The 20,212-nt window shown below is 39.5% G+C and overlaps 1 protein-coding gene across 6 annotated transcripts in view; it reads right to left on the bottom strand.

Annotated features, from left to right (window-relative positions):
* Window positions 1-2,215: 2,215 nt before the first annotated feature.
* aass (aminoadipate-semialdehyde synthase) overlaps window positions 2,216-20,212 on the bottom strand; it is a 72,293-nt gene continuing 54,296 nt past the window's right edge. For all 6 annotated transcript variants that reach the window (XM_072552402.1, XM_072552405.1, XM_072552404.1 and 3 more), the window contains 8 exons: window positions 18,437-18,545; window positions 17,794-17,934; window positions 15,692-15,859; window positions 10,881-10,976; window positions 10,063-10,178; window positions 7,450-7,538; window positions 4,934-5,110; window positions 2,216-2,670 (listed from right to left, as the gene is read on the bottom strand). In XM_072552402.1, coding sequence (XP_072408503.1) covers window positions 2,555-2,670; window positions 4,934-5,110; window positions 7,450-7,538; window positions 10,063-10,178; window positions 10,881-10,976; window positions 15,692-15,859; window positions 17,794-17,934; window positions 18,437-18,545 — 1,012 coding nt within the window. In that variant the 3' untranslated portion in view covers window positions 2,216-2,554. The remainder of the gene's footprint in view (window positions 2,671-4,933; window positions 5,111-7,449; window positions 7,539-10,062; window positions 10,179-10,880; window positions 10,977-15,691; window positions 15,860-17,793; window positions 17,935-18,436; window positions 18,546-20,212) is intronic.

The raw sequence follows: 20,212 nt of genomic DNA on the forward strand, positions 1-20,212 counted from the left end.
GCACTGGCGGTCATTATTGGGAGTGTGCCAGTAGCACCTAGTGAGGCACATCTGTCAACATGTCTGGAGTTAGAGATTAACTTTCATATCTACAGCAGCTTTAAAGCATCCTGACTTCTTATATAAAACACCTACCTAATGTCAGTCCTGCATTTAACTTCTGGCTAAAATGCAAAATTAGGAATGTCGATTACAATATTGAGACTCTGGAAAGAAAAATATTAATAAAATAATCCATTTTGTACAATAGAAATGCAGTTTGGAGTTTAACTTTAATGTATTATCCAGTAAGCCTGCTTAAAACATAGATGTATTAATTCTTTCCCTGTATGTTGTTCAGCACACAGGTAATTCTTTTGCTATCAATGTAAGTTACTCTGTCTATAACCTATACCATTTGTTAACTTATATGCCAAAGTTTGTGCTTTGCATTTTATTTGAAGCCCGAATGAAAAAATTAGAATTCTTCTAAAGAAAATGACATTTGTCTGGAAAGGCAATAATTAAGCAATGAATAACAAGAACACCAAGCAAGAACATTGGATGGCAGGTCTAACCGGATTACAGCCATTTTGAACTGGATTGAAAAGATATTTGAATGGGAGTGGAAGGTTCTGGTCACGTGAACCAGTTTGGATTCAACACCGTAATGGAAAATTGGCATGTAGTACCCAGGAACTAGGATTTGTCCTGATGGAGGCTGGAATATTAACTTTGTAAAGGCAAGAGAGGATGTGTGCACAGCAGAACAGTTGTTTAAAGAGATAGTTCAGATTGAGAATGGACATATTCCATAGGGTGCCAAAGTTTGATAGAAATCCTGAATAACAAAAACGTAGTGTTTAAAATTAGAAGGGGAGTTGGGAGTTGGGGGGGGGGGGGGGGGCGGTTGTTGGTGGTAGTGTGACATATGCAAGCTTTATCATATACTAGAAAACCAACTGAAGGAGGACAACTGAAAATTATGGGAATAGAAGGAGATGCAAAAACAAATCTGAAGAGAATAGTGGCTAATTTAAAAGTGAAATAGTAATCAGTTATGTACAGAGACTACAGAAACAGGAGTCGCTGTTATGATAGAGAAGATGATTTGATATAGGTGTTCAAATTATGAATAGTTTGGATAAGTGATTCTGTTTGTACTTGTAAAGGGTCAGTTGCAAGAAAAAACAGAGGTGGCATGTGGAAACATTTTTTAAAGAACTGAATTATGATCTGGAATATACCAACTGAATGGATAACAAAAGATTCTATAGACATGGTGAAAGGGAATTGGATGAATACATGAAGTAATTTTTGTGAACAAGACTTTGGACAGAGTGAAAACTAATTGCAAGACCCTACCAAAAACACAAGTCACTTCTTGTGCTGTATCATTCTATCACTGCTGCCTCCTTCTGCAGCCCACCCAGGTATCTATTATATATCAGAATACTATCCTAAACTCTGTTGTTAGTTTTTGATGCAGAAATGTTTGCTCCATCCTCTTCATCTGTGTTTATTTCACAGACAAGTCTTTAAAATGCTGCACTTAGTGAAAGAAAAATCATATGGAGGGGGTGCAGAAACAAAAAGAAAACAACTTGATGTTAATATTCGCAGAAGAGGATTTTCACAAGTACTGAAAATCTATGGAATATTATAGAAAAGATACTGTATTACTAGTAAAAAGGGGTTAGGCAACTATTAGATAATTATTGAAATACTTCTGCATGTATTCTTGGGTCTTAATGTGATAGGTGCATTAATTTTTTGCAAGCATTCTAAACAGACAAAACTACAGGGTATTAGAATTAAGTGATCAGATTTTTCTAATCTACCCCTTTCCTATGTGGTGCCTTTACAACTGGACAGACGAGCACAAACCCTATTTTATTCAATACGGATATATATGGGGTGGGTTGGAGAGATGTTGGGAATGTTATTGGGACATCAGAATGAAACAAACACTCTTCCCTGAAATGATTTTGATAATGACTGATGTTTTCATTTAACTTTTCAACTTAAAGTCAGATGTATTAAGAAGAAAGTAGATATTTAAACCCTTAGAATTCTCCAGGAAGAATTAAGAGAAAAGCCCTTGCCTTTAAACAGCTTTTCAACCATAAACATAATTTCTTCAGCAATATTGAACCTTCGAGTGTTTCAAGATGCATTGAGTGAGACAAGATCACTCAAAGTATTATCAATAAAAATTGAAGTTGTATTGAAACTGTTGGAGAATGGTCAGCTTTATTCACATATCTGAAAAGCTGTTGGACTTCACAATGTTACTTCAAACAAATAAATCCCGTATTATTAACAGTTAATTATTGCAACTTGCAGTCTGCAATGATTAGAAGTGTCATTAAGTATTGCATCTTTTAAATTATAATTGACCACACACCAAAAACATCCCCAAGTGGTTGATTGCACGAAGAAAGACCAGTAGCAGTGAGTGAACAAAGAATTTCACAGAAATAATTTGAATATGCAGATAAAAATTTGATAAGTGCTTGTGGTAAATAAAATCTATGGAAAACTAAGACTGGAATATTACTGAATAATTTCCAAGTCATGAAAAGGTACTGCTTGACGTGTACAAAATGCCTTCAGCCTTGATGCGATCCAGAACTGGTTGATAGATATCTTTGGTCATCGGACCAAGTATTCCTTTAGTGGAGATTTCACCTGTTAAAACATAATGAAATTTCAAAAATGTTATGGAATTGAATGTAGCACAATGACTTTTGTGGATAAGTGAAGAGAAAGTGAAGGAATACATATCAGAGTAAGGCAATTATCAATGAACATTAATGATAGAACATATTTGTCCTTTATAATGTCCACAACTACAGGCTTAACACTTCTACCAAGCTCACTCACCAACTGAAAAACACCTTTTTAAAATCAGTTCCTTTTTAAAATGTCTTGACAAGAAGTTACATTAAAATTATAGCTTTAAAACAGATGTTTATTCTCCCTAGGCTCCTCCCTCCACCTTACTTCATTTAACACTATCAAGATAATCTTCTGTTCAAAGTTTGTGAGAAGATTTGTAGCTCGGGTGCTCGTTGTTGTGGTTCTGTTCACCGAGCTGGGAATTTGTGTTGCAGATGTTTCGTCCCCTGTCTAGGTGACATCCTCAGTGTTTGGGAGCCTCCTGTGAAGCGCTTCTGTGATCTTTCCTCCGGTATTTTTAGTGGTTTGTCTCTGCCGCTTCCGGTTGTCAGTTCCAGCTGTCCGTTGCAGTGGTCGGTATATTGGGTCCAGGTCGATGTGCTTATTGATTGAATCTGTGGATGAGTGCCATGCCTCTAGGAATTCCCTGGCTGTTCTCTGTTTGGCTTGTCCTGTAATAGTAGTGTTGTCCCAGTCGAATTCATGTTGCTTGTCATCTGCGTATGGACAACACTACTATTATAGGACAGGCCAAACAGAGAACAGTCAGGGAATTCCTAGAGGCATGGCACTCATCCACAGATTCAATCAATAAGCACATCGATCTGGACCCAATATACTGACCACTGTAACGGACAGCTGGAACTGACAACCGGAAGCGGCAGAGACAGACCAATATAAATGCTGGAGGAAAGATCACAGAAGTGCTTCACAGGAGGCTCCCAAGCGCTGAGGATGTCACCTAGACAGGGGACGAAACGTCTGCAACACAAATTCCCAGCTCGGCGAACAGAACCACAACAATAATCTTCCGTTTCTTTCTTTCTTCATTTATTTATCTAAATTTCCATTTAAATGCATCTCTGCTTTTTGCCTCAAGTATTCTACATTTTGGTTCTACATTTCAGTCATCTTTGTAAAGTTGCTACTCTGAAATTCCTTACTGGTGTCAATTAAATTATGATCCTTTGTTTCAGATTCATCAAGTGGAAATATTTTCTTTTCATTTATCCTAACTTTGTTATGATTTTAAGGGCCACTAAAGTTTCACACCTCCCACTCTCCCCAGCCCGTTCTGGATAATTATAACAGCTTTTCAATGTTTTAACTGAGCTCAGTAGTAATCAGTAATAGGCATCTGCATTGGCATTTTCTCCCATCATCCTTAACCAAGAAATTGGTTCTGCAATTATTTATGTCTGCAGCATTGCATTTTCTTTTTTGTGATCATGAAGCAAGAACCAAAAATTCAACTGGGACAAATGGCCAGTTAATCAGTTCTCATGTTATTAATTGAGGTGAGGTGGTGACAGTGGTAATGCCACTGAACTAGTAATCCAGAACTCTAGCCCCTGTTCTGGAGACATGGGTTTGGGTTTCTTCATGGCAGATGGTGAAATTCAAATTCAATTTTAAAAAAGCTGGAATTAAAAGTCAGTTTAATCATGATCATGTAACTATTCTTGATTGCCATTAAAAAGAAAACCTACTTTTGTAATGATTTTGAGGGAAGGAAATGTGCCATCTTGACCTACATGTGACTCCAGACCCATAAATATATGGTTGATTCTTAAGTGCTGCCAGAACTATTCCGAGCAAGGTACTCAATTAGTTATGGGCAATAAATGTGGCACTTGCCACCATCCCACACAAAAAGAATTTCTCAGAACACCAAGAGAACAGTGTGATTAAATTGCTATAATCTTCCTGAATGGGCAGGAAACATGCAATAGGCGTTCAATGAAACCTGAAACCTCCAATATTCAATAATGCACTGACGTCAATCTAGATTATGGCTGGAATCCAAAGTTTCTAAGAACACGATTAACGTCTCTACATCAGTCCAAAGTTGACTGGGACTGTGGGGTAAAGGATGTATTTGCATCATTTTTGTCTGGGATCTCTGGTTTACCGTGTAAATTTTCATTAGGGTCCAGGATTTGTCCGAGCATTATTCAAAGTCGCCACACAGAAACCAAAAGTATGCAGAATGAAGAAAAACATCAGTGTGATCTTCAAATATATCACTTTATGAACAAGTAAAAGGGATTACCATCTAAAACCATCTCAGCACCGATGGCACATGGGTAGCCAACAGTTTTTGCCATTGCTGAGAAACCCCCAACATCACCGTAGACCACCAGACTATCATGCTTAGTTTCTAGTTGACCCGAAGGGTGTCTAATGCCAACACTGTTCCTCAAGACAACCAAGTCTCTTTCACCAGGAGCTGAAACAAAACAGATAGTGTTCAAACAGGGTTCTGTTAGACAACTAGAATCAAAAGCTGTTTTCACATACTGAAGGTAGAGGATCACAGTTCCACATCTCTCAACTAAACATATTGCCCACTGACATTAAGCTGGATAAAATACATGTTAGACCATATATTAAATGTGCATGACCATACCACTTCAGTACAATAGCAATCTTAACTCAGCATAAAAAACAAAGGCAGGAATAGACCAGATGTTCCATTGAAACTGCAGACTACATTAAATAAGATCTTGACCAAAACACGATATGAAAACATCTTCACATCTTATACTCTTAATCCTTGATTATGCCAAATAATCAGCACTGTCCTCTCATATAGTATGAACATTTGGTATTCTTTGCAAATTATCCTGATGAGTACATGATTTCAAGAAAATTTTTTTTTCAGCAAAACAAGAATTATAGCCTTGTGGGCTCGATTGTACAGCTGGTTTAACCCTGTCCCTATTGCATAAGGAATGACACAGATAAACAACAAAGCAATAGTTCTCAACCTCCATCTTCAACCCAGGATGGGCAATTTTGACTGAAATGATTAGATGAGATTTCTTGTTAATACACACAATCATAGTTTGCTGTTGGCTTAAATTTACTCACGATGCTATAAATATAGAGTCATAGAAATGTACAGCATGGAAACCCTTTGATCCAACTGGTCTATGCTGATATCCTAGTTCCATTTGCCAGTACTTGGCCCATATCCCTCCAAACCCTTCCTATTCATATACGCATCCAGATGCCTTTTAAATGTTGTAATTGCAACAGCCTCCACCACTTCCCCTGGCAGCTCATTCCATACATGCACCAGTCTCTACATGAAAAAGTTGCCCCTTTGGTCCTATTTAAATCTTTCCCCTCTCATCCTAAACCTATGCCCTCCATTTCTAGATTCTCCCACCCCAGGGAAAATATTGTCTATTTACCCTCATGTTTTAATAGATCTCTATAAGGTCACCCCTCAGCATCTGATGCTCCAGGGAAAACAGCCCCAGCATTTTCAGCCTCTTCCTATTGCTCAAACCCTCCAACCTTGGCAACATCCTTCTAAATCATTTCTGTACAATTTCAAGTTTCACAACATCCTTCCTATAGGAGGGAGACCAGAATTGCACACAATATTCAAAAAGTGGCCTAACCAATGTTCTATACAGTGGCAACATGACCTCCCAACTCCCATTCTCAATGCTCTGACCAATAAAGGAAAGCATACCTAATGCCTTCTTCACTATCCTATCTACCTGCGACTCTACTTTCAAGGAATAATTAATCTGCACTCCAAGGTCTGTTTGCTCAGCAACACTCCACAGGACCTCACCATTAAGTGTATAAGTCCTGCCCTGATTTGCCTTTCCAAAATGCAGCATCTCATGTTTACCTAAATTAAACTCCATCTGCCACTCCTCGGCCCACTGGCAGATCTAATCAAGATCCTCTTATACTTGAAGGTAACCTTCGCTGTCTGCCAACTTGTGTTTCTCAAATGTACTGGAAACAGCTCAATTCATCAACTAAATGTGACAGCAGTTGTACAGTTTTCACTAAAAGCAGCAAAAACTGTGGAGATAATAAGACAGATGTAATTTAAAAGAGATATACTGTATATTTGCAGCACAATTGTTTTAATCAAAGCATTTTATTTCATCGTGTTTTAGTTTTCCCTCCCCCACCTTATTAAACTTATCATCGCTCTTATGAAGTAGTGACCACTCTCTCACTGTTATCAAGTGCAGAGTTAGATGTCCAATTGAAATGTAATGCTAGAACAGGACTGGAAACTGTTTCCAGTGAAAGGCTCCATTTCTTCTTCGTTATGCACACAGTGCAACTAAAATTTTGAAGCACTTTATTGGTTGCAGTGCGCTTTGGGTAATCATGATAGATGCTACATTAATACAAATATTTCCATTCCTAGTAATTATTCTTAACACAAAACACTAAGAATAGAAAAAAATTCTTCATGCCATGTTTCTTTTAAGTAAAAATCCAACTAACATCTGATGATATCGCTATTTAATAAGATAGTGGGCTGGACTAAGCAGCAAATACCAATATGGACTTCTCATAAGTGGAGTTCCAATGGATATCTAAATGTCCAGAGTTTTAACTAAAGGGCTAACATTTCAATTGGAATTATTAAAAGTAAGGTGTTTGAATTTTGTAAGTCATGCTTTTTTTTTGCTTATCATTTATGATTCATTGTTTTGTAATTACACAATGGTTTATTTGAAACAAAATAAAAAGTTGGTAAATTTAGTAAAGTTAAAACATGGCAAAATGTAATGCTGTTCATACCATAGGTAAGTCTGGGCTCAATGTGCTTCGCAAAAGTCTCCAGGAGGCTCATTTCTTTCTGAATTGGTTCATCATCAAAGAGGCCAAGCCTTGATCAAAAGCAAATAAATGTCACAACAAGCAATAAGGCATTTGACCAATTGTAGCCATTTAAACTGGAATAAAGACAATCTATGACTGACACATATCGAAGGACTCAACAAGATGTTCTCTGCTTCATCAAGTCTTTGTGTGTGTGCGTGCGTGCGTGCGTGTGTGCGTGTGTGCGTGTGTGTGTGCAAGAGAGAAAGAGAGAGAGAGAGAGAGGAAAGAAAAGTGCAAAGAGACATCTGAGGAGCAAACTCTCAGCTGGTTGGAGTCATACTTAATACAAAGAAGGATGATTGCAGTTGTTGGAGGTCAGTCATCTCAGTTTAAGACATTTCTACAGGAGCTCCTTGGTGCTCGGACTAATCAGCTTCAGCTGCTTCATCAAATGACCTTCTCTTCATTATAACATCAGATGTGTTTATGTTTGCTGACAATTGCATAATATTCACCAGCATTTGCAACCCCTCAGATACTGAAGCAGCCCATCTCCAAATGCAGTAAGACATGGACAATGCTTGGTCAGATGAGCCACACAAGTGCCAGTCAATGACCAACAAGAGAGAAAATAGCCATCATCACTTGGAGATTCAATGACATTACCGTTGCTGAAACTCCCTCTATCAACATTCTTGGGGTTACTATTGACCAGAAACTGAATTGGACTAGCAGTGTGGCTACAAGAGCAGGTCAGGGACTAAGAATTCTGTGGCAAGTAATTTATCTCCTGACTGGCCAGGATCTACAAGGCATAAAATCAGACATATGATGGAATGCTCTCCACTTGCCCAGATGAGGGCAGCTCCAACAACTTCACACTGTCTAGGAGAAAGCAGCCCACTTTACCTGACACCACATCCAAAAACATTCACTCTCTCCATAGACATTCTGTCATAGCAGTGTGTACCAACTACAAGATGCACCTCAGATGGCACCTTCTAAACTCACAACTGCTACCATGCAGAAGGATAAGGGCCATTGATACATAGAAACATCACCTGCAAGTTCTCCTTCAAGCCACTTATCATCCGAGAGATGGAAATATGTTGGCATGTTTTCCACTGTCACTGTGTCAAAATCCTGGAACTCCCTCCCTAATGGCATTATAGATGTATCTAAAGCACATGAACTGCAGTTCTAGAAGGCAGCTTACTATCATCTTCTCATGGACAATTAGGGATAAATAATAAATACTGATCCAGCCAGCGATGCCTGCATCCAATGAATGAATAAATGAAAAGTTAAAGTGCCCGCGCTGATTCAGAATGAACAAAGAATTCTAAATTTATCAGAATCCTGACATAACTTTAGTGGAAACCCCAAAGAGACTAGCAAATTGTCACAAACTTTCAATGTTTGTATAATAGCACAAGCAGTGTGAGAAAAAAATCATTATCCTGTTCTCTCAGCAAGGACACAGGGACATAACATACTTTCAGATAAGTATCTGGCTACTGCTTTAATAAACAGCTGCATTATAGCAAAGGAATTAGAAATGTATCATCTCTTTCAATTACAAAGGTTTCTATCACCACTTGGTTGATCAAAGCAGATAAATACTTGGCAACTCTTTCTTCTCCACACTGTCCTGAAGGTGATGAGTTTGATTCTCAGAAAGACTGCCCTGTCTGCCAGAACCCTTATTCTGTTACACCCTGAAATTCAAGGTTTGTGTAAAGATTTGTAGCTCGGGTGCCAGTTGTAATTGTGGGTATGTTCGCTGATTTGTGGACATTTTGTCCCCTGTCTAGGTGACATCTTCAGTGCATTGGAGCCTCCTATGAAGTGCAACAGCTCACCAGGACAACAGACCCGATACCCACCATGTGCAAGACAAACATAATTTACAAGATTCCATGCACAAAATCCTATATAGGACAAACTAGCAATCCACATCCATGCACACCAACTACCCCAAACACTACGACCAAGTATCTCTCGTAGCCACACACAGGTGACAAGGACCACAAATTCAATTGGGATAACACAGCGATCATAGAACAAGCTAAATAGAGGATAGCCAGAGAATTTCTGGAAGCATGGCACTCATCTACAGACTACATCAACAAGCACATGGACCTAGACTCAATATACTGGCCACTACAAAGAACAACCTGAATCAGCAACTAGGTACAGCAGGAACGGAACCAAATAAATTCCAGAAGACACAGTACAGCAGCACTTCACAGGACACTCCAAAGCACTGAAGATGTCACCTAGACAGGGGATGAAACATCTGCAAATCAACTTCCCAGCTCAGTGAACATGCCCACAAATATGATACCCTGAACACTGTATTCCCCAAGTCCTCAGCTGGACTGCTAGATCAACTGCTGCACAAACATTAACAAGCATCGTACATGTACATTGTTCAGTTCATTGCAATTGCATCAATTTATCACTGAACTGATTGCCAGTGACACAAATTGAAAACTCTGGCCTTGTCAGAAAACTGGAGATGAGGGTGTGTGTATCTAGCAGAAAGAAAAGAATCAATAGTCGAATTAAAATCAATGGTTGTCTTACCATGTCAGAGTGCTCATTCTGTGATCATCTCTTCCAATCTTATCATAAACAGCTTCTTGGAGTCTTTGCAAACTACTGGATGGTGCAATTTCTACCAAGTTACACATCAGTTCTCTCTGTTCAACAAACATTAGAGTTTCAAATAGTTTGGAAAATAATAAAGAAGGCACTTTCTACTCTCATGCTACACTGTTAAACTTACATATTATTTAAATCAACCATTACTGGTTAAACAATCCTGAATGTAGTTTTCCAAACAAGGTGAACATCTTCATTGTTCTCATCAAAGGTTATGCACCAAGTTAAAGCTGCTATTTTACCAAACACATAGCAAGGAATGTAACCAGAGAGACAGGACTGCGGTATGTTGCATAGATGGTTGCACAAGTGCATGAACAGACTGGGACCATAGCAATCCCAGTCTCTCTCTCAAAAGACTAGGACTTTTGATGAACAGCTTTTGGTGAACAGCTCTCCATGTTGGAAATGAATGTTCTCTTACTACACTTGGAAAAAAAAACAATTGCTTAAAAATAAACAATTTGGAATAAATAATGAGAAACAAAACCAGTTTCAGCACTTCTCAAAAAGCTTCATATCAGAAAGTCTGGAGAAAACAAGTACTTAAAATGAGTCATAAAATGACTCAAAAAAATGAACTAGATATTGTTAGTAACAGTAATTTAGTTCAGAAATAGGATTAGAGAAGGACAGTATTCCATATTTCAGCAGCAATCATTTAACACTGAGCATCCAAAACTCTCAGAATAAATCTCTTACTTTTCATTGAATTTTTTTTAATAAATATTCAGACATACCCAAGTTAAAGGAGGAGCTTCAGGACGAAGTAGCTGGCATGGGTCAGGATTGATCAATCCTAGCTTGTGAAATCCTTTCACTACATTTGCATATCCCTGAAAGAGGACACAGGACAATACGTATTCAGGTCATATATGTCTCATTATTGGTCTGCACTGCAAATTACAAAAATCTTCAACAGATTAAGCATCATCCAGGATCAGTCTTGTTTAAGGTGCTTGACATTTGTTTCCTGTGGTATAGCGGATGGCTGTTGGTGAATATTTAATGAATCAACTTCTTAGCTAAGAAGATGAAAATGGTTAAATCTTTCTTGGACAAATCATGAAAGCCAATTCCTTAAATCCTCTGAAATATACAGGAAAGCTCACTCAGTCAAGACCAGCTGGATTATTGCACATATGGATTTGGAGCAAAAAACAGATGCTGATATTAAACACATGACAAGAAATAGTCTTCACAAAAATAGGCCTATAAAAACTATTGCTCTAAAGGAACATTAGAATCTTAAATCTGTCTGGAAAATAGTATAAAATGAAAAAAAGAAATGGTGAAACTGCATCACAATTTATTTCTCAGTGAAATGCCAAGGATAAGATTCTGAAGAGAACAGAACATTAGTAAATTAGACACACCCATAAAAACTTGTCTAAAAGCTTCATTAATAGTGAAGGTATCCAGAAAAGAGGGAAATACAATAGTAACTTGCATTCGGACAGCATCCTTATATCTTGAGACAATGCATGAAGCATCACAGGAGCAATAACAGAATGTATCACACCAAACACAAGGAGGTAGGATAAGCTGATTTTATCAGAGATGTAGATTTTAACAGGTGTCTTAAAAAGGAGGAAAAAAAGTGTGAGAGAGGTAAACAAAAGGTTTAAGGAAGGAATTCCAGAGCCAAGGACCCAGGTAGCAGAAAGCAACGATGGAGCAATAAAAATTGGAGATGCACAAGAGGTCAGAATTGAAGGAGGGCAGAGATTTAGGAGGATTTGAGAGCTGTCAGACACCATTCCACGCGCACATTAAAGATCAGGAGAGGTGAAAATCAGAAAGATAAAATTATATAAACTGCATTCTCAAATACAAATCACTGATCAACACAGACAATGGTAACAGGCTCTTCTTGTGTCTTCACCACGTTGATGCACCAACTGAAATTGGACGTTTAACATTTTCTAGAGTTGCACTGCCAGAGAGAGACAGGAGTGAGAATTCAGTAAAGAAGAACAGCAAGGCTGCTCCAGGAGTACGTATGTGACTCCTTCAAAGTCAGCGACAATGTTAGCCACCTGATGACTCATTTGAAAGTTAATTTCTAACCTCAGTGTGTTACATTGCTCAAATGAATCTGCAAGAAATAGATCTATTATATATCATATGAGCAATTACAGTAAGTTCAGCATAGCTGGAGTCAGGGGAAAAAACTGTGTCAGTATTTTTAAAAAAGGGTTACAAAATGCAGCAACAGACTTGTTAATATATCCAGAAGGTAAAGTTTTAAACAAAAACAGAAGTTGCTGGAAAAACTCAGTAGGTCTGGCAGCATCTATGAAGAGAAATCAGAGTTAACGATTTGGGTCCTGTGACCCTTCCTCAGAACTGTTGAACTGATTTCTCTCTACAGATGCTGCCCAACCTGTTGAGCTTTTCCAGAAACTTCGGTTTTTGTCTCTGATTTACAGAATCCGCAGTTCTTTTGGTTTTTATTAGGGAAGGTTTTAACAGCTATTAGGAACAAAAGAACAGTGCATGTAAACTACTCCACAATCAAGAGAGATCATTGCTAATGAATTTATTTGCCTCTTTTCGCTCCAAATCTCCAGCCTTGCCTAGCAAAACAAAAAAAATTCAATAAATCACAGATGAAAATTATTGACTGAACAACTATTTTTTGTGGGACAATCTTTCACACTTCTACCATTGTTGTATGAAGAAGTATTTTCTAACTTTTCTCCCAGATGGTTGACACTGATTTTAGGATTCCTAGCTTTTGTTCTGGACTCCCTCACCACCAGGAAATGCTTTCCTGCTTCTACCCTTCTAATTACTTTCTAAATTCCTAAACCCTCAATTTAATCATCCTCCACTTTCTACATCCCAGGGTACATAATACAACCCCCAAAGTCCTGGGAAAATTCCAGTGGAACTGCACTGCATCCTTCCAAAAGGATGAAACCCAAGCACATGTTCTTATGGAACATTTTCTTTGAAATCTGTCCTAACTGCCATCATCTGGCCTATCTCTAAATCAGGTTAATAATTTGCCTTTATTCCCAGGAATTTCTATTTTAGGTAATTCTTTTAAGTGGAACTATGCTGGGTGTCTCCTTGAAGTCCACTTAGACTACATCTATAGACATTCCCTCTTCACTAATGTAGGTACTGCCTCACAATATTAGACTCATTATACCTAACTTGTACATCCAACAGTTTGCAGTGAGGTGTCTCACATATGGAAGAAGCATATGGAACATATGCTTCTTTTCGTTTTCACACTAATTTGCTTTTCACTTTCATACTAGCAGCAATATGAAAAAAAAAGTCAAATGTGCAAATCTCACCCTGTAGGACACAGTCTTTCCATCAGCAAGTCCCCAGTTCCTGCCTCCTTTTGGTGTCAAGAAACTAGGCCCCTTGAGGCTGCAAGTCAAAACTCCACAGGAGCTCTGACATGGCTTTTGCCCCAGCCATGCAATGGGCAATTCCAAAGACATGTGGTTAAACCCTGGCACTCATGAACCAAACTCCCGGAGGTATACAAATAACTCCACTACCTTGTGGGTGCCTCAGGAGAGTGAAGGCCAAGGGAGCAAATCCTGACAAAATTCTCAAGTGGTGCACTTGGCCAAACTGATGTCTCAATATGTTGTCCTTCAGTCAACTACTGAAGCCCATGCCAAACCCAGTACTTTGCAGCAAAGCCAGAAATTGCTGAGGTTTGGCAGTATCAGAGTTCATGTTTCAGGTCCAGTGACCCTCCCTCAGAACAGCATTTGGCATTTTGCATTCCTTTGATTCCAACTCGGGAGCTTGAAAAGGAATACCTTGACACCTGCTCTCCACAGATTTTGCACAGGCTGGTGTCCTGGAGAGGACGTTCTAGTTCAACAGCAGAGTATTAATGCAACCCAGGAGACAGCAGTTATAGATTATAGTACAGACCAACGAACAGGACAGGTGCTGGGAGGCTGTCTGTGACAGTGAAAGGAACCATCATGTCCCATTGGTCAGCCAATACCTATCTCTCAAGCAGTCAGAAGCTCATTTTCCATGATCCATCTCTTTCAGTGAGTACTTGGAGGTTAGAGTCTCTGGTCAACAAGCAAACAGAATCCATTGCATCAGGCAATTAAGTAAAACAAATTGAAGATGCCACCTTTTTGATTGTCAAGCTGGCATGTCAGGACCAGTCTACAGGACTGAAAGACTACTTATAACTTGTTGATAGTTTGGAAAAATAGCAGTGATCAACATATACCCTGATAGGCTGAAAATCAACACAGCCTTCTCACAAGAGACCAGGCTTGCCAAGAGTGGATAACAAAGCAAAACATTCCAAGTTCATCCAACAGAGGATGTGTATGAACAAGGTTTATACTTTGCTGTACGGAACTCACTTTCTCAGGTGACTGTCTGTATGGAATTCCCACATTCTCCCTGTGTCTGTGTGGGTTTCCTCTGGGTACTCCAGTTTCCTCTCACGGTTCAAAGATGTGCAGGTCAGGTGGATTGGCCATGCAAAATTGTCCATAATGTTCAGAAAGGTGTAGGTTAGGTGCCTTAGTCAGGGGTAAGTGTAGAGTAATAGTGTAGGGGAATGGATGTGGCTGGGTTACTCTTCATAGGGTCAGTGTGGACTTTTTGGGCCGAAGGGCATGTTTCCACACTGTGGGGATTCTATGATTCTTATCTTGGCTCCAGCACTGAAGTTATGTCCGTGAACCAAGCTCCCACACAGACAAAAACAAATAGTTCTGCAACTCAATTGAACAAATACACTCTAGCATTCCTCCACACAGTGCAGAAAGGAAACAGAATGATGTCTTAAATGTATTCTATCTCTGGGAAAGACCCAGTGCCGCAGGATGTATGTGATGTAAAGTTTCAACCAGCTGACCATTTCAAGAAAAGTATTAGACTGTGTTACCCTGGTCAGACTGCATTTTCTGGTTAACCCAGGATCACAGTGTGGGTTCAGAATGCAAGATCCAAAAGTTGAGATGATTTTCCCAGCTGCAAGATAAATGCCATGACCAAAGGAGACCATTATATACTGCTTTCATAGATCTCACGATAGTATTGAACCTGTTTAAGCTAATGGAAACATTCCACTGAAGGCGTTTAATGAGTTCTTTTTTAAAAAATGACAACATGACATGTAAGTATGACAGAGCAACATCAGAACTGCATGAGAAGCACAACAGGTTCAAACAGGGCTGTGTTCTGTTAGTGATGCTCCTTATCTTGTTCCTCTCTTTGTCCTTGTCATACATTGTCAGGGTTCAAACTTACATAGCACAACTGACAAAAACGAAACAAAAAAAAATGGCTCAGCCTCATTCACCCAAGATAAATAGAAAGGTGCACTGAATCGTCAGAGAATTGCTTTCGGCTGATGATACTGCATACTGAGGATCAGCTGCTGCAGCAGCACTACTGTTACTCTTCCTGATAAAAGAGTAACAATCAGATTCTCATGACGAGGCCTTGGATAATTAGTCCCAGTTGTTCCACACATTTTCTGTTGATAACTTACAATTTTTCACCCTGAATTGAGAACTTTGAATTTTTAACTTCTTACCTTATACCTCAGGGTGCCCCGTAACAAAGTACGAGCTGATTCAATGCCATATGATGTTGCGTATTTGAGGCTGTCTCGGTTTGGTATACCCTCTAGGTTGAAACCTGGGAAGAAGGCCATTGGACTTGCGCTGTCGAGAATAGCACCTCCAGCTGGGATGTCAACTACCTGCACATCAGATAAAAAAAACACACGTTTAAAAAGTGAGCTGAAGAATCCTTTGGGTTACTGTGCAATAACAGCTTCAGAAATCACTTGCAAAGTTTATAATTTTGCTGGCAATACCAAAGGATATCTCAACAAGCCTTTAGAAGGATGTCACATATGGTGAGCTATTATCCCACATTTACTGGTGAACAACATACAGGATAATAATTAACAGAACACTGCTTCCCAATATCAGTTTCATACATTATCGGTTTATTTATGTGTCATTACAGATTAGGCTCTCTGAACGGAATATGACTGAAAAATGGCCAAAATCATTGCTTCAATGAAAACATGCATCCAAATAAGTCAAAGACAGTGGCCCAGATCTTCCTCATTGTTGCAACATACAATTGAGGACCATTCAGAAGTTCTAACATTACCCAGGTAATATAAACTTTCAGTGGGCGTTTCCCCAGCATCTGAAAGTTTCTTGAAAACATCCCCCAACACTGAGCTAGAATCAGCAATGTCAGAGAGTTCTTAACACTTACCCAAAAAGGGTTAAAGGAATTAAAGGCTACTCTACGTTTACCAAACCTTCACAGGCACCTGATACCCATCCCCCTAATCTGGAAACATCCCTCTGTCCCCCTTGACAGTTCACTGATTCAAACTCCACTCTGTCCAACTCCAATCACCCCCATCGCAGCACTGCCCCATCCTGACACCCAATTCCCATTGACCCTCTGGTACCTGTTCTCCAGACCTGTGGCTCTCCAGGACCCGATCCTTCATGGATCTGAAACTCCTCACCAACTAACATCCAATCCTTCAACACCTAAACTGCCCAGATCCAAGAAAACATGCCAGGACCAACACTATCCAACTCCTTGAACTGAATGGAGCTGACAACACTACTGAACCCCGACCTGACAGCCCACATCTGCACCCACCTGCCAACCCGACCACCCTCACTACCTCACCACTTTCAGCTCTCATCTAACCATCCTGATGCCAGTACCTACCACCCACCTGGCACCTTGCTCCCCACCGACATGGCATCACCTAGCAACTTACTTCCGACCCACCAGGCACACTTGATCCCCCATCCAACAGCTACCCTACCCCTTTAACACAAATGGCACTCTATAACCCTCACCCTCCTGGCAATCGACTACCCACCCACCCACTTCTCACCATACACTCAGAATCAGTGTTATAGTGCAGAAGGAGGCTATTCAGTCCATATCTGCACTGCCTTTTTAAAAAAGCATTATGAATTAATGCCAATTTCCTGCCTTTTCTCTGTAACCATGCACATTATTTCTATTGAAATGATCAACCACCTCAATTAAACCTACCTCTGCCACATTCCAAATAGTGGAATCCAGTGCTTTACTACTCAGAAATTGGAAAACTGCATAAGATACATTTTAAAACAAAATCCTAAGAACATTTTACAAGATGATCAGAGTACTGGATAGGGTGGACAGTGAGAACCTTTTTCCTCGGATGGCGATGGCTAGCACGAAGGGACATAATTTTGAATTGGGGGGTAATAACTATAGGATAGATGTCAGAGGTGGGTCCTTTACTCAGAGGGCGTGGAATGCACTGCCTGCAACAGTAGTACACTCGCCAACTTTAAGGGCAGTTAAATGGTCATTGGATAAATATATGGATGATAATGGAATAGTGTAGGTTAGATGGACTTCAGATTGTTGCACTGTGCTGTAATGTTCTATGCTCCATGTTCTAACATGTGATTTCAGATCCTGTATGCATAGCAACTCAAAAGCTACTAAAGGATGAGCTCTTTGTGATACTGATTGTGGTAATATTTGGACTAACTATTGAAAAGACTTGTTTGACCCTGAGACATGGATGGCCTGAAAGAAACAGTGAGATAGGGATCAAGTATAATTAACTAAAATGTTGAACTAATATTTTACCTTTCCGTCCTTTAAGTAGATGGCAGGGCGGACTGTATTTAACAGAGCTCCAGACGGACTCCAGCTAAACTTGTACCCAAGGGGGTTATCAGAACATTCAGGGGCAGGGAGACCTCCACAGAATGAAACAAAGGACTCTATCTGATGAAAAGAAAAAAGAAGAAATTACAGCAACATACATCACGGCCCAGAAAAGGCAACGCACATTTCAGTTTAGAACTTGATGAAAGATGTGCTTCACTGTTGGTATACATGGCTTTTAATAAAACCTGTCTACTCACACAATTTATGAAAACTATTGCCAATGCTTCACGTTTGCATAATCTGATGTGTTTCCCCAATCCCCAGCCAAATAATGCACATTGAATTAGTCCGACAATAAGGCAGAGTAGGTAATGTTCCCATTTAATTTCTATTTTATTCAAGTACCGTGTATAAGTCGTGTTCATTATTGTAGTTATCACCACATATTTAATTTTTTCACTATTTAACAGGTAAGTCTGATTTGAAAAGCAATTTTTTTCTTGGCTACTTAGACTAAATCAACAGAACTAAAATTTAAATTCTCTGGCATAAATACCCTGAACGCAAATTGAGAGTTGATCACCTTTGGAAGTAAATGGCTTCATGCAACAGTACTCACCACTGAGCCTTGCTCTTTTGCCTCGTCAAAGCGTTTCATCGCCAGCATGTGGTCAATCCCCGGATCCAGGCCAACCTCATTTAAAACAGTAATCCCAGCATCCAACGCACTGAATGAGGTATAAACAATAAAAGATTTGTTCAAAATTAATCACCAAGCTCTTCTTTACTCCCAATAATTTCCATACGTCTCAGGTTAATAATTAATCACTTTCCAGGGATTGATGAGCTCCACGTTAAGTTTACTTAAAACAGGAACACACAAGTTATTTCAGCAAACCAACTGATGTCTGCATGTGGCTGCAGATGCACAACAGACTAACTGCCCAGAGTCTAAATGTTATATACTTACAGCGCGTGGCATCCTTAAAAAGGATTTTAAACTATTTTAAAGATAAGCTATACATAAAACATTCCCCTCATTTCCAAAAGGAAGTCTGACTATTTATAACAACATGCAAGACTACAGTGTTGTTGATGCATCCAGATCTCAGATTGTGACAATCTATGGCATTGTCAGTGATGTTGTCTGGCATTCATGAACACGTTTTCAATTTTACTTTCATGACTGCAGTTGCTGATTAAGAACTTGCTTGGGCTTAAGCACTGGACAATTTTTTTTTCAAACCAGATTAACTACTGACGGATCTGATCTCTCAAACTGTTTCAAGTGATTCGAATCTCTTCCCCATTTTGTCCCTTAAGAGCTTCCAGCTTATTTTGATGTAAAATAGAATCATAGAATCCCTACAGTGTGGAAGTAGGCCATTCGGCCCAGTGAGTCCACACCTACCCTCAGAAGGGCATCCCACACAGATCCACACCTTCTCATTAATGATTTATAGATGCTAGCGATTTTTGAGAAGATTTGTAGCTCAGGTTGATGATAAGTATGTAAGTTAGCTCGCTGAGCTTGAAGGCTTGTTTTCAGATGTTTCGCCACCATACCAGGTAACCTCATCAGTGAGAATCTCTGGTGAAGTGCTGGTGGTATGTCCCGCCTCTTTATTTATAGATCTTGGTTTCTTAAGGTGGGTGATGGCATTTCCGGTTTTTTTCACGGGAAGGTTGATAGGGTCTAAAGCGATGTGTTTATTGATGGAGTTCTGGTTAGAATGCCATGCCTCTAAAAATTCTCGTGCATGTCTTTGTTACACCTGTCCTAGGATGAGTGTGCGTGTGTTATCCCAGTCAAAGTGGTGTCCTTCTTTATCTCTATGCATAGAAACTAGCGATAGTGTGTCGTGTCTTTGGTAGCCAATTGGTGTTTGTGTATCCTGGTGGCAAGTTTCCTGCTAGTTTGTCCGATGTCGTGTTTTTTTACAGTTCTCGCATGGCATCTTGTAAATGATGTTGATGGTAACCAGTGGATCCTTTAGTTTCATTAGTCGCTGTTTAAGTGTGTTGGTAGGTTTGTGGGCTAACATGATGCCAAAGGGTCTGAGTAGTCTGGAAGTCATTTCTGATATGTAAGGTAATGTGGCTATAGTTTTTGGTTGCATCATGTCTGCTTGTTTGGGTTTGTTTCAGAGAGATTGGTGGATTGTATTTATTGAGTACCTGTTTTCCTTGAAAACATTGTATCGATATTTTTCCTTCTGCTTTTTGTAGTTCTTGGGTGCTGCAGTGTGACGTAGCTCATTGAAATAATGTCTTGATGCAGCTCCATTTGTGGGTGTTAGCATGATTTCTTCCGAAGTTAACTGAAGCATATCTCCAGTGCTTCACCAGAGACTCTCACTGATGGTGTTACCTAGGATGGTGACAAAACGTCTGA

The sequence above is a fragment of the Chiloscyllium punctatum genome, chromosome 32 (assembly GCF_047496795.1).
Source record: "Chiloscyllium punctatum isolate Juve2018m chromosome 32, sChiPun1.3, whole genome shotgun sequence".
NCBI classification, from domain to species: domain Eukaryota; kingdom Metazoa; phylum Chordata; class Chondrichthyes; order Orectolobiformes; family Hemiscylliidae; genus Chiloscyllium; species Chiloscyllium punctatum.